The sequence below is a fragment of the Oncorhynchus tshawytscha genome, linkage group LG03 (assembly GCF_018296145.1).
Source record: "Oncorhynchus tshawytscha isolate Ot180627B linkage group LG03, Otsh_v2.0, whole genome shotgun sequence".
NCBI lineage: Eukaryota > Metazoa > Chordata > Actinopteri > Salmoniformes > Salmonidae > Oncorhynchus > Oncorhynchus tshawytscha.
The window spans coordinates 56203884-56218624 of NC_056431.1; the positions used below are offsets into that span (position 1 = coordinate 56203884).

The window sequence follows — 14741 nt, forward strand, 5'->3', positions numbered from 1 at the left end:
CTGATTGAGAACCACTCCAGACAGCCATAGACCTTGCTAGACAACCCACTAAGCTACAATCCCAATACCACCACCAAAACCCCAAGACAAACACACCACAATTACAAAAACCCCATGCCACACCCTGGCCTGACCAAATACATAAAGATAAACACAAAATACTTTGACCAGGGCGTGACACTCTCTCACAAAAAAACTTGTTTCAACCACCAACCTACTGTTAAACCAACCGACCAACTGTTAAGACAACCGACCTACTTTTAAACCAACAACCTACAGTTAAGTCAAATCAAATGTATTTATAAAGCCCTTCTTACATCAGCTGATATCTCAAAGTGCTGTACAGAAACCCAGCCTAAAACCCCAAACAGCAAGCAATGCAGGTGTAGAAGCACGGTGGCTAGGAAAAACTCCCTAGCAAGGATTGGAAACCTAGAGAGGAACCAGGCTATGAGGTATGGCCAGTCCTCTTCTGGCTGTGCCAGGTGGAGATTATAACAGAACATGGCCAAGATGTTCAAATGTTCATAGATGACCAGCAGGGTCAAATAATAATAACCACAGTGGTTGTCGAGGGTGCAACAGGTCAGCACCTCAGGAGTAAATGTCAGTTGGCTTTTCATAGCCAATCATTGAGTATCTCTACCACTCCTGCTGTCTCTAGAGAGTTGAAAACAGCATGTCTTGGACAGGTCAGGGTTCCATAGCTGCAGGCAGAACAGTTGAAACTGGAGCAGCAGCAGGGCCAGGTGGACTGGGGACAGCAAGAGGTCATCAGGACAGGTCGTCCTGAGGCATGGTCCTAGGGCTCAGGTCCTCCGAGAGAGAAAAAAGAAAGAAAGAAAGAAAGAGAGAAAGAAAGAGAGAGAGAATTAGAGAGAGCATACTTAAATTCACACAGGACACCGGATAAGACAGGAGAAATACTCCAGATATAACAGACTGACCCTAGCCCCCTGACACATAAATTACTGCAGGATAAATACTGGAGGCTGAGATAGGAGAGGTCGGGAGACACGGTGGCCCCATCCGACGATACCACCCGACAGGGCCAAACAGACAGGATATAATCCCTCCCACTTTTCCAAAGCACAGCCCCCACACCACTAGAGGGATATCTTCAACCACCAACTTACCATCCTGAGACAAGGCTGAGTATAGCCCACAAAGATCTCTGCCACGGCACAACCCAAGGGGGGGCGTCAACCCAGATAGGAAGACACGTCAGTGACTCAACCCACTCAAGTGACGCACCCCTCCTAGGGACGGCATGGAAGAGCACCAGTAAGCCAGTGACTCAGTGTAGTTGGCAGAGAATCACAGTGGAGAGAGGGGAACCGGCAAGGCAGAGACAGCAAGGGTGGTTCGTTGCTCCAGTGCCTTTCCGTTCACCTTCACACTCCTGGGCAAGACTACACTCAATCACTGAAGAGATGAGTCTTCAATAAAGACTTAAAGGTTGAGGCCGAGTCTGCGTCTCTCACATGGGTAGGCAGACCGTTCCATCAAAATTGAGCTCTATATGAGAAAGCCCCGCCTCCAGTTGTTTGCTTAGAAATTCTAGGACAGTTAGGAGGCCTCAGTTAGGAGACCTCAAGCATCTCTGTTTTGTCCGAGTTTAAAATAGAAGATTTGCAGCCATCCACAGCCATTTGGGTTTCCAATCTCTCCAAAAGAATGTGGTGATTGATGGAATCAAAAGCAGCACTAAGGTCTAGGAGCACGCGGACAGATGCAGAGCCTCGGTCTGACGCCATTAAAAGGTCATTTACCACCTTCACAAGTGTAGTCTCAGTGCTATGATGGGGTCTAAAACCAGACTGAAGCGTTTTGTATACATTGTTTGTTTTCAGTAAGGCAGTGAGTTGCCGCGCAACAGCTTTTTCTAAAATGTTTGAGAGGAATGGGAGATTCGATATAGGCCGATAGTTTTTTAAATATTTTCTGGGTCAAGGTTTGGCTTTTCAAGAGAGGCTTTATTACTGCCACTTTTAGTGAGTTTGGTACACATCCAGTGGATAGAGAGCCGTTTATTATGTTCAACATAGGATAGCCTAGCACAGGAAGCAGCTCTTTCAATAGTTTAGTTGGAATAGGGTCCAGTATGCAGCTTGAAGGTTTAGAGGCCATGATTATTTTCATCATTGTGTCAAGAGATATAGTACTAAAAAACTTGAGTGTCTCCCTTGATCCTAGGTCCTGGCAGAGTTTTGCAGACTCAGGAAAACTGAGCTTTGGAGGAATACGCAGATTTAAAGAGGAGTCCGTAATTTGCTTTCTAATGATCATGATCTTTTCCTCAAAGAAGTTAATTAATTTTTCACTGCTGAAGTGAAAGCCCTCCTCTCTTGGGGAATGCTGCTTTTTTTAGTTAGCTTTGCGACAGTATCAAAAATACATTTTGGATTGTTCTTATTTCCTCAATTAAGTTGGAAAAATAGGATGATCGAGCAGCAGTGAGGGCTCTTCGATACTGCACGGTACTGTCTTTCCAAGCTAGTCGGAATACCAGTTTGGTGTGGCGCCATTTCCATTCCAATTTTCTGGAAGCTTGCTTCAGAGCTCGGGTATTTTCTGTAAACCAGGGAGCTAGTTTCTTATGACAAATGTTTTTAGGGGTGCAAATACATCTAGGGTATTGCGCAAGGTTAAATTGAGTTCTTCAGTTAGGTGGTTAACTTCTTATGGTACAGGGGACGCTTGCGTCCCACTCTGCCAAAAGCCAGGGAAAATGCAGCGCTGCAAATTCAATTGAAATTATATAAAAATCAAACTCATTAAATCACACATGTAAGATACTAAATTAAAGCTACACTCGTTGTGAATCCAGCCAACATGTCAGATTTTAAAAAGGCTTTTTGGTGAAAGCATAAGAAGGTATTATCTAATGATAGCACAACAGTAAACAAAGAGGGTAGCATATTTCAACCCTGCAGGCGCTACACAAAATGCAGAAATAAAATCTAAAACATGCCTTACCTTTGACGAGCTTCTTTTGTTGGCACTCCAATATGTCCCATAAACATCACAATTGGTCCTTTTGTTTGATTAATTCCGTCCATATATATCCAAAATGACCATTTATTTGGCGCGTTTGATCCAGAAAAAAACAGCTTCCAAATTGTGCAACGTCACTACAAAATATTTCAAAAGTTGCCTGTAAACTTTGCCAAAACATTTTAAACTACTTTTGCAAAACAACTTTAGGTATTTTTAAATGTTAATAATCGATCAAATTGAAGACGGGTCTATCTGTGTTCAATACAGGAAGACAACAAACCAAGCTTCTTTTCAAGTCTTGCGCAACTCTCAACAGTGTTACGCAGTTCCTAGATGACCGTACTTCTTCACTGCACAAATTAATAACCTCAACCAAATTCCAAAGTCTGGTGACAGTGGAAGCGGTAGGAACGGAAAACAAGTTCCTAAGAAATACCGTTTCCCAATGAGAACTCACTGAACAGACAGAGACCTAAAAAAAAAAAAATCTGAACGGTTAGTCCTCTGGGTTTTGCCTGCTACATAAACAGTTTTCTATCCAAATCTACTAATAATATGCATATCTTATATTCTTGGCATGTGTAGCAGGAAGTTGAATTTGGGCATGCTATTTCTCCAAAAGTGAAAATGCTGCCCCCTATACCTTAAGAAGTTACTGGTTTTTGTTCTCTGACGTCCTTGGGTAGGCGGAGGGTGTCTGAAAGGGCATCTAGGAATCTTTGGGTTGTCCAAGAATTTATAGCACGGCTTTTGATGATCTGTGGTTGGGGTCTGAGCAGATTATTTGTTGCATTTGCAAACGTAATAAAATGTCGGTCCGATAGTCCAGGATTATGACGAAAAACATTAAGATCCACAACATTTATTCCACAGGACAAAACTAGGTCCTGAGGATGTCTGTGGCAGTGAGTAGGTCCGGAGACATGTTGGACAAAACCCACTGAGTCGATGATGGCTCCGAAAGCCTTTTGGAGTGGGTCGGTGGACTTTTCCATGTGAATATTAAAGTCACCAAAAATGTGAATATTATCTGCCATGACTACAAGGTCCGATAGGAATTCAGGGAACTCAGTGAGGAACGCTGTATATGGCCCAGGAGGCCTGTAAACAGTAGCTATAGGCTGCGTAGATTTCATGACTAGAAGCTCAAAAGACAAAAAAGTCTGGGGTTTTTTTTGTAAATTGAAATTGGCTATCATAAATGTTAGCAACACCTCCGCCATTGCGGATTGTGCGGCGGATATGGCCACTAGTGTAACCAGTAGGTGAGGCCTCATTTAACACAGTAAATTCATCAGGCTTAAGCCATGCTTCAGTCAGGCCAATCACATCAAGATTATGATCAGTGATTAGTTCATTGACTATAACTGCCTTGGAAGTGAGGGATCTAACATTAAGTAGCTCTATTTTGAGATGTGAGGTATCACAATCTCTTTCAATAATGGCAGGAATTGAGGAGGTCTTTATTCCAATGAGATTGCTAAGGCGAACACCGCCATGTTTAGTTTTGCCCAACCCAGGTCGAGGCAGACACTGTCTCAATGGGGATAGCTGAGCTGACTACACTGACTGCTAGTGGCAGACTCCACTAAGCTGGCAGACTGTCTAACAGCCTGCTGCCTGGCCTGTACCCTATCTCATTGAGGAGCTAGGGAGTTAGAGCCCTGTCTATGTTTGTAGATAAGATGAGAGCACCCCTCCAGCTAGGATGGAGTCCGTCACTCCTCAACAGGCCAGGCTTGGTCCTGTTTGTGGGTGAGTCCCAGAAAGAGGGCCAATTATCTACAAATTCTATCTTTTGGGAGGGGCAGAAAACAGTTTTCAACCAGCGATTGAGTTGTGAGACTCTGCTGTAGAGCTCATCACTCCCCCTAACTGGATGGGGGCCAGAGACAATTACTCGATGCCAACACATCTTTCTAGCTGATTTACACGCTGAAGCTATGTTGCGCTTGGTGACCCCTGACTGTTTCATTGTTGGTGCCGACGTGGATAACAATACCCCTATACTCTCTACACTCACCAGTTTTATCTTTAGCCAGCACCATATTTATAGGGGTGCAACTGGACCATACAGCTTTATCTTGGCCAGGTCGCCTACCTGGTTAAATAAAGGTGAAATTAAAAAATTAAAAATATTCAGATTAGCAGTAACGTCGGTAGCCCTGCCCCCTGCTAAACAGTGTATGATCGCTGGATGATTTGTTTTAAGTCTAATACTGCGGGTAATGGAGTCACCGATGACTAGGGTTTTCAATTTGTCAGAGCTAATGGTGGGAGGCTTCAGCGTCTCAGACCCCGTAACGGGAGGAGTAGAGGACAGAGACGGCTCGGCCTCTGACTCCGACTCGCTGCTTAATGGGGAGAACTGGTTAAAAGTTTCTGTCGGCTGATTGAGCGACACCGGTTGAGCATTCCTACAGAATTTCCCTCCAGAAGCCATCAGAAAGTTGTCCGGCTGCAGGGACTGTGCGAGGGGATTTATACTACTATCTGTACTTACTGGTGGCACAGACGCTGTTTCATCCTTTCCTACACTGAAATTACCTTTGCCTAATGATTGCGTCTGAAGCTGGGCTTAGAGCACAGCTATCCTCGCCGTAAGGCGATCGTTCTCCTGTATATTATGAGTACAGCAACTGCAATTAGAAGGCCTCATGTTAATGTTACTACTTCTTCTGCTGGTGGAGGTCCTCACGAATCACGTCCAGATAAAGCGTCCGTAGTGAAAAAGTTGAATGAAAAAAAGTAGAGCGAGGGAAAAACTAAAAATATAAACGTTAATTTAAAAGTTAAAACCTTAAAGTTGTCAGGTAGCAAAGTAAGGTTAGCAACAAAACGCACAACAGCACATAAACAAGTCTGCAAGTTGTGACTGGAAATGACGTATCAAGCATCTTGGAGTAGGAGTGCTGTTGATTGTTAAACCGACCTACTGCTAATCCAACCAACCTACTGCTAATCAAACTGACCTACTGTTAAGACAAACAACCTACTGCTTAACCAAGTGGACTTTGCCCAAACTCTCCATCCAGCCCTCCACCAACAATAACTGAGCAGGCAATTAGCCCAGCAGACTACCGGCAAGATCAACACTAGCTCTGCATGCACACACATGCCTGTGCACGTATGGAGATGCTAAACATGTTTATGTTAATTAACAGTCAACTACTGTGAGACGGGTAGTCTTTTGCATGAAAATAACCTGCTGACAAAATGTCATGACCACGACAGCCCTACGGTAGGCACACACACACACAAACACACACTCACACACATAGATGCACACGCAAACACACAAACAAGGAGGGAGAAAATACCTGACAGATGCTAAATTCTTACCAAATTACACAGCAGGTCATTAACTTAAATTCACATCATGTTCTGGACGGACCAATATGGGAAATACTGTTGACAGACCAGACAGACATTCCTCCTGGTCTTGCCCTGTAGGATAACATTCCCAGTTTCCCTCCAGACACTGACACTCAATCATGGTCCATATTTGCTCTGTAAAATAACATTTCAATAGACTAATTCCATTTGTTCTTAATTAACTTTATTGCTAGTAAGATAAAAAATGTACATGTTTTGTATTAGTTACTTTTTCTATTCCTTCACCTATTACAAAAAGCTAATTAGACTTTAGTATTATGCTGGCATGAATGTATAGTAGACCAGCCAGTGCTGCCACATAGCCAACAATCAATTTCAGGAGCATCTATAGTACCTTCAGAAAGTATTCACACCTCTTGACTTTTTCCCCATTTTGTTGTGTAAAATTGTTTCAATTGAGATGTTGTGTCACTGGCCTACACACAATACCCCATAATGTGGAATTATGTTTTTTGAAATGTTTACAAATGAAATGAAAATGAAAACCTGAAATGTCTTGATTCAATCAGTATTCAACCCCTTTGTTATGTCAAACCTAATTAAGTTCAGGAGTAAAAATGTATTTATCAGGTCACATAATAAGTTGCATGTACTCACTCTGTGTGTAATAATTGTGTTTAAAATGATTTTTGAATGACTACCTCATCTCTGTACCCCACACTGTAAGGTCCTTCAGTCGAGCAATGGATGTCCAACACAGATTGAACCACAAAACCAGGGTGGTTTTCAAATGCATCGCAACTAAAGACACCTATTGGTAGATGGGTAAAAATAATAATACATAAACATTGAACCTCCCTTTGAGCATGGTGAAGTTGTTAATTAAACTTTGTATGGTGTATCATACACCCAGTCACTACAAAGATACAGGCGTCCTTCTTAACTCAGTTGCCGGAGAAGAAGAAAACTGCTCAGGAATTTCACCATGAGGCCGATGGTGACTTTAAAACCAGTGGTGGAAAAAGTACACAGTTTTCATACTGGAGTAAAAGTAAAGATACCTTAATAAAAATATGACAGAAGTGAAAGAGAATGTGACCCAGTAAAATATTATTTGAGTAAAAGTCTAAAAGTATTTGGTTTTAAATATATTTAAGTAGCAAAAGTAAATGTAATTGCTAAAATTAACCTAAGTATCAAAAGTAAATGTAAAAGTATAAATCATTCTTAATTCCTTATATTAAGCAAACCAGACAGCATACTTTTCTTGTTTTTTATATACTGATAGCCAGGGGCATGCTCCAACACAAGACATAATTTACAAACGAACCATGTGTTTAGTGAGTCGCCAGATCAGAGGCAGTAGGGATGACCAGGGATGATCTCTTGATAAGTATGTGAATTAGACCACTTCACACTAATGTTTAAAACAGTTACAGTGTTTAATGGCTGTGAAAGGAGAAAACAGTGTACTGTAGTTACCCCACGATACTAACCTAATTGACAGAGTGAAAAGAAGGAAGGCAGTAGGGATGACCAGGGATGATATCTTGATAAGTGTGTGAATTAGACAATGTTCCTGTCCTGCTAAGCATTCAAAATGTAACGAGTACTTTTGGGTTTCAGGGAAAATGTATGGAGTAAAAAGTACAACATTTTCTTTAGGAATGTTGTGAAGTAAAAGTAACAGTTATAAAAATATAAATTGTCAAGTAAAGTACAGATACCCCAAAAAACGACTTAAGTTGTACATTCAAGAATTTTTACTTAAGTACTTCACACCACTGTTTAAAACTGTTGCAGAGTTTAATGGCTGTGAAAGGAAAAAACTGTGTAGTTACTCCACCACACTAACTTAATTGACAGAGCAAAAAGAAGGAAGCCTGTACAGAATAAAAATATTCCAAAATATGCATCCTGTTTGCAACAAGGAAATACATTAATAATGAAAAAAAAAGGCAAAGCAATTAACTTTTTGTCCCGATTATAAACTGTTGTGTTTGAAGCAAATCAAATTCAGCAAATGACTGAATACCACTCTCCATATTTTCAAGCATAGTGGTGGCTGCATCATGTTATGGGTATGCTTGTAATCGTTAAAGACTGGGGAGCTTTTATAATAAAAAAAGAAACAGAACGGAGCTGAGCACAGGCAAAATCCTAGAGGCAAACCTGGGTCAGGCTGTAACACAACAAAATGTGGAATAAGTCAAGGTGTGGATGAATACAGTACTTTCTGAAGGAACTGTATGTGTGTGGCTTTGATTCAAATAAAAATGTATGTATGTTCCTCATGTGCACAGGATCCAGGGGATTACATATCTCTCTCAGTTTTAATGGTGTGGATAGAAGGTTTCAGGGTGGGTTGGAGGGTTGGGCTCTATGTTTGATGAATTTGGGGAGCAGCATGCAAGCCATCCGCCAGAGGTTTAACTCACTTTGTGAAGTTTCACGTGACGGAATTTAGTCATGAGCCTAACGATGTGAGGTTGCGCACAGGCGGAACGAACGACGCATGAAGAGCGCAACAGGAGTTGAGCGCGCCCAGTCTCTATTCAACTCTATCCAAATACAATTCTAAAGTTGGTATTGGGATGTACGACTTTTCTCTGTTTCCGTGGATTTGAATAAACGACGTTTTTATTTAATTTTGTTTTCATCTGCCTTCACTTGTAATCTCTTCGTGTTGGAAAAGTTGGTATTTGTTTTACAAAAATGGAGCGAAAAACGCCGGGCAATCTTTCTTGCTGTTGGAGCTTTCTTCTCGCGTACTTCTGGTGCTGTAATCTCACCGAGTGTTACAATTTGGATGTAGACCACCCCATTAGTTTCAGTGGACCAAATGGATCTTTATTTGGATATTCTGTATTGTTACACAAGAACCAGAAAAACACATGGTAAGTGAATCAAACATTGTGGTAGGCTTTTTTTAAACCTCTATTCATACTGTAGAACACCACAACTGAATAGGCTACACACATTAGGCTATTAGTTGTTGAAGAATGAACAAAATGGGTATTCAGCCCCAAAATGTGTGAAAACTGTTAATTAGGGATTCTATAAACACAAGTACCTTTTGACACAACGAAACACCAGAAACTGCACATTACGAGTATCCATGTTGCCTTTCTTTGTTTTTCAGTGTGAAGGATTTGTTTGTTCGATATCCCACAGCTGGGGTATTGATGTGTATAAAACTGTAGCGTTAGGGGTATTAATTTCCATATTGCCTGTTATAGGTTATTAGTCGGAGCTCCAGTTGCGAATTCATCTTCCTACCCAGCCGTAAAAAAACCAGGAGCAATTTATAAGTGCAGCATCTCGGACAAGAGAGAATGTCAACAAATATCAACAGGTTTGTAATATCGACTTTACCAAGAAAATAATCTGTGTTGCTTCCAAGTTATTTGACCAAGGTGGTTTTGGGGATTTGTGCACTGACATTGACCCATTTCCATTGGATTATATGAAAGCACGCTGGTCAAATAACTAGAACCACTTCATGTTTAACATGGATACCCCACAGATTGTTTTCGAAGGGTTTATAAGGCATTGTTATAGGTCATTGCCACCTCTCAATTCACGTTCTCTCTCCCACTCGTTGGTGTGTGTGCTTGCATGTGTGTGTGTGTCTGTACTACAGGTGTGGACAGTTGTGGGAAGACATGCTTCTCTGAGAGTGACAACCAGTGGCTCGGAGTCAGCCTGTCCAGACAGCCTCGTGATGGCCATGTATTGGTATGTTAAGTCAATCAATAAATCAATCAAATGTATTTATAAAGCCCTTTTTATATCAGCAGGTGTCATAACGTTCTTTACAGTGATGGTCATGTATTGGCTATGTAGATTAGTCCCAGTAGGGGTAAACAAATGTTACAATCCCTTCTCAGATGGTCAGTATTGGTGTGAATTCCAGTGATACAGTGTTTGTGCCCATTCTGAGACCGAAATCAAATAATGAGATGGGTACATCTTGTATTGGTGAACTTTGTTTCAGGCCAGGCACCACACCCTCATTGGGTATTTTATTTCCCTTAATCATATCACAATCAACTTTTGCCAGTTGAATGTAGGCACAAATATAATACTTTTTTGTATTAAAACATTGATTAAATATTTTATTGAAATAAAAAAATATTTGCATATTGCGGTTTAAAAAAAACCATGTATCTAGGATACAAAAATGTACAACATATCAACAATTCCCTCTGAGCAAGTCTGGAGAATATGTCTAAGGATAACCAAACACAATTTGATGAATGCAGATGCTTCTGAAGCTGAACATTTTCTGTTGGCTTGTAAGAAGAATCTGACTTTCGGGAAATGGCAGTTGAAGACAAGTACACTGAATTTAGACTAATGCCAAACAGTAAACGCCTATTTAGACCCAATCACCATCTCTTCAAAGTAAATGACTAAGTATAGGCCAGTTTGTAACAATCTCTATGAAATGGGCTTTTAGTGCAATTCAATGTAGTCAGCTTTGAAATGATTGATGTATGTCCATTTTAAAGTGGTTCAAATTCATTAAAATGTTGATGACAGCAGTATGATAAACTAAAGAAAATATATAGTACCAGTCAAATTTTGGACACACCTACTCATTCCAGGGTTTTTCTTAAGTTTTCTATTTTCTAATAGTGAAGACATCAAAACTTTGAAACAACACATTTAACACCAAAAAAGTGTTAAACAAATCAACATATATTTTATATTTGAGATTCAAAGTTGCTACCCTTTGCCTTGAGGACAGCTTTGCACGCTCTTGGCATTCTCTCAACCAGCTTCATGAGGTAGTCACCTGGAATGCATTTCAATTAACAGATGTGCATTATTGAAAGTTAATTTGTGGAATTTCTTTCCTTCTTAATACATTTGAGCCAATTAGTTGTGTTGTGACATGGTAGTGGTGGTATACAGAAGACAGCCCTATTTGGTAAAAAAAACAAGTCCATATTATGGCAAGAACAGCTCAAAAAAACTAAGAGAATAGATAGTCCATTATTACTTTGACATTTTCTTCAAGTGCAGTCACAAAAAATATCAAGCGCTATGATGAAACTGGCTCTCATGAGGACCGCCTGTCTTACCTATGCTACAGAGTTCATTAGAGTTATCAGCCTCAGAAATTGTAGCACGAATAAATGCTTCACAGAGTTCAAGTAACAGACACATCTCAACATCAACTGTTTGTAGGAGACTGTGTGCATGGTCGATTGGTGCAAAGAAACCACTACTAAAGGATACCAATTATAACAAGAGACTTGCTTGGACCAAGAAACACGAGCAATGGACATGAGACCGGTGGAAATCTGCCCTTTGTTCTGATGAATCCAAATGTGAGATTTTTGGTTCCAACCGGATGATCTCTGCGTATGTGGTTCCCAGCATGAAGCATGGAGGAGGAAGTGTGATGGTGTGGTGACACTGTCAGTGATTTATTTTGAATTCAAGGCATACTTATCCAGCGTGAGTACCACAGCATTCTGCAGCGATACGCAATTCCATCTGGTTTGTGCATAGTAGGACTATCATTCGTTTTTTCAACAGGACAATGACCCAACACACCTCCAGGCTGTGTAAGGGCTATTTGACCAAGAAGAAAAGTGATGTAGTGCTGCAGATGACCTGGCTTCCACAATCAGCCAATCTCAACCTAATTGAGATGATTTGGGATGAGCTGGACCGCAGAGTGAAGGAAATGCAGCCAACAAGTGCTCAGCATATGTGGGAACTCCCTCAAGACTGTTGGAAAAGCATTCCAGGTGAAGCTGGTTGAGAGAGGCAAAGGCAAAGGGTGGCTACTTTGAAGAATCTAAAATCTAAAATATATTTTGATTTGTTTAACACTTTTTTGGTTACTACATGATTCCATATGTGTTATTTCATGGTGTTGATGTGTTTACTATTATTCTACAATGTAGAAAATAGTAAAACATTATGAAAAATCCTTGAATGAATAGATGTGTTCAAACTTTTGACTGGTACTCTATTTTCTCATGACGTTTTACATTTTTTATGTTTCTTTTTTGAAAATACTCATATTAATGGACCAAAGTGCTAAAAAATCTCAGAATTGATAGGTAGATAAAAACATTTTTATTTCAGCCTGTAGTGCCTGGTCTTAAACAAGAAACAAGACTTGCATCCTTTGCAACCCTACCAGACATATCAAATGATCCCATATTACACTGATGTTCCTATTTTGAAGACCCACATCATTGACATATTTTGTGTTTAGCCTATAGCCTGTTGTCATTTAACGTTATTTTGTAAACTAGCTGCTGCGCAGTGCTCTCATTATGTCACTTGTTAGAATAAACACAAACGTACATATTTTGTGTGTAGACTATTCCATTGTTACATTCCTCCTCTCAAATAGTTGCATTTCCTCCAACAACATCTGCGTTGCTTCTCCTTCCACAGGCATGTGGGCATCGTTGGAAGAACGTGTTCTATTCCAGGAAAGAAAACCAGAACAAGCTGCCTCATGGTGTCTGTTACAGATACGAGTCTGACCTCAAACAGTCTCAACCACTCATCCCATGCTACAAAGGTACACTGTTTTGCATTTACAGGATATCTGATTCTTATTCATTAATGCATACCGAAGCAAAACGTTTTGCAACAGAAAAATGAAAATGTGGGTTATAAATCACATAAATCAGTCAATAACCGAGGCCGAGTATCCATATGTTTTTGTTCTCGCCATGTCTAACTCCACGGCCACACATGTAAGCAACCTGCACTGAGTCTGAGAGCTTGTTGACAGTAAGCTTGCTTTATTGGCCAAAATGAAAATGCATCTACCACTCTTTCTCCAGATCACCAACGGAAGTTTGGTGAAGACTATGGATCATGCCAAGCAGGGATATCCAACTTTCTGACTGAGGTATCAGTTCCTCTACATATTCTGTTTAAACCTAAAGTTTATGTATATGCTAGTAATGCACGTGTTCACATACACAGGTACGTGTACAAATACACAAGTCACAAACTTGAAATGCACACAACCCATCAAACTGGGAACATTCCCAGAACATTAGTAAAGATTCCCTTTAAGTTCTAGTTCGTTTTTTTGGTTGCTCTAAGATTAAGATGATAACATCCCAAAAACATTCAAACATTTTTCAGGAAATGTTTTAAATGAAATATTGGGATGTTTTCCTAGCATTCAATAAAATGTTGTGCACAACATCTGAAACAACCACCACAGGACATTCCCCAAATGTTCTCATTAGGTTTCCAGGTAATGTAATAACACAATTTCCCAGTAATGTTTTAAAAACATACTGCTGATACAAAATATGAGAGCAGCATTCTGGGAACATTCTTTTAACATCAGGTGAATGTTTTATACAAGCATTGTATAATGATCAGCACTACTGGATCGTTTTTGTGTTATGAGAACAAACAGTTGCCACAACGTAAAGAAGGTTCTGCGAACTTTCACAGAACCAATTTTGGTTTACTGGGAAATCACAAACATAAAACAAAAACTGAACAACACTCTGATGTATGTGTTGTGTTTTTTTTCTTCAGGACTTGATAATTATGGGAGCCCCAGGGACATCGTACTGGACTGGATCTGTCCTGGTCTACAACACCTCCAGCAGAGTCCTGTCTGCCTATGTGGATGACAGCAGCACTGTCCTCTATGGCAGTTACCTGGGTATGTTAATTATAATATGGTTGGAGACGATCAGAAAGACTTGTCTGGTTGTCACATGTCTCATAAAGACACTCAGTTGTTTTTGAGTTGGTGAAGTGTAATGTAAGGGAATACAGAGAGGAAGCATGCTTTTGTCTGTGTGTGTGTGTGCGTGTGGGGGAGGGGGGGGGGTTGCTCAATATTTGCTCAATTGTAGTTACTGCAAATCATCATGCCAGTTACATCTGGCTCGTTTCTCTTATCTCTTATATCAACCAGTGCCATCTGGTTCTACGGTACCTGTTCAGTTGGGTATTCTAAAGATCTACTAAGGTTTACAAATGTTTTATCAAGGTTATACTAATGTTGCACTGACATTGTATTAACGTTGTGATACGTTTCCATTGCCGGGCTACTCTGGTAGTCTGATTCTTTGGTTATATTGTGATCCTTCTTTTCCTCACCAGGCTACTCGGTTGGGGCCGGCCACTTCCTCCACCCTGACTCCACAGAGATTGTTGGCGGTGCGCCCCAGCACGGGCAGACTGGTAAGGTAAGAGTTCATTTCATTCCTGTTTTTTTCTTTCACCCCCATCATATCCCTATCACCCCACCACCCGCCTGTAGAAAGAAGCACAGAACCAACACTTATATGTGGCTTGCTTCTTATGACCTGACAAGCTAAAGGCGGTAAGTACAATACAGTGTGTGTTTGAATCACTAACCAGGGTGATGCTAAATATATGATGCATTG

At 40.6% G+C, this 14741-nt stretch overlaps 1 protein-coding gene across 1 annotated transcript in view; it reads left to right on the forward strand.

Moving 5' to 3' along the window:
• The first annotated feature begins 8795 nt into the window (after positions 1-8795).
• Positions 8796-14741, forward strand: part of LOC112239204 (integrin alpha 4) — a 29554-nt gene continuing 23608 nt past the window's right edge. The window contains exons 1-7 of the mRNA XM_024407695.2: positions 8796-9233; positions 9576-9691; positions 9980-10074; positions 12763-12892; positions 13161-13228; positions 13879-14008; positions 14455-14540. Coding sequence (XP_024263463.1) covers positions 9052-9233; positions 9576-9691; positions 9980-10074; positions 12763-12892; positions 13161-13228; positions 13879-14008; positions 14455-14540 — 807 coding nt within the window. The 5' untranslated portion in view covers positions 8796-9051. The remainder of the gene's footprint in view (positions 9234-9575; positions 9692-9979; positions 10075-12762; positions 12893-13160; positions 13229-13878; positions 14009-14454; positions 14541-14741) is intronic.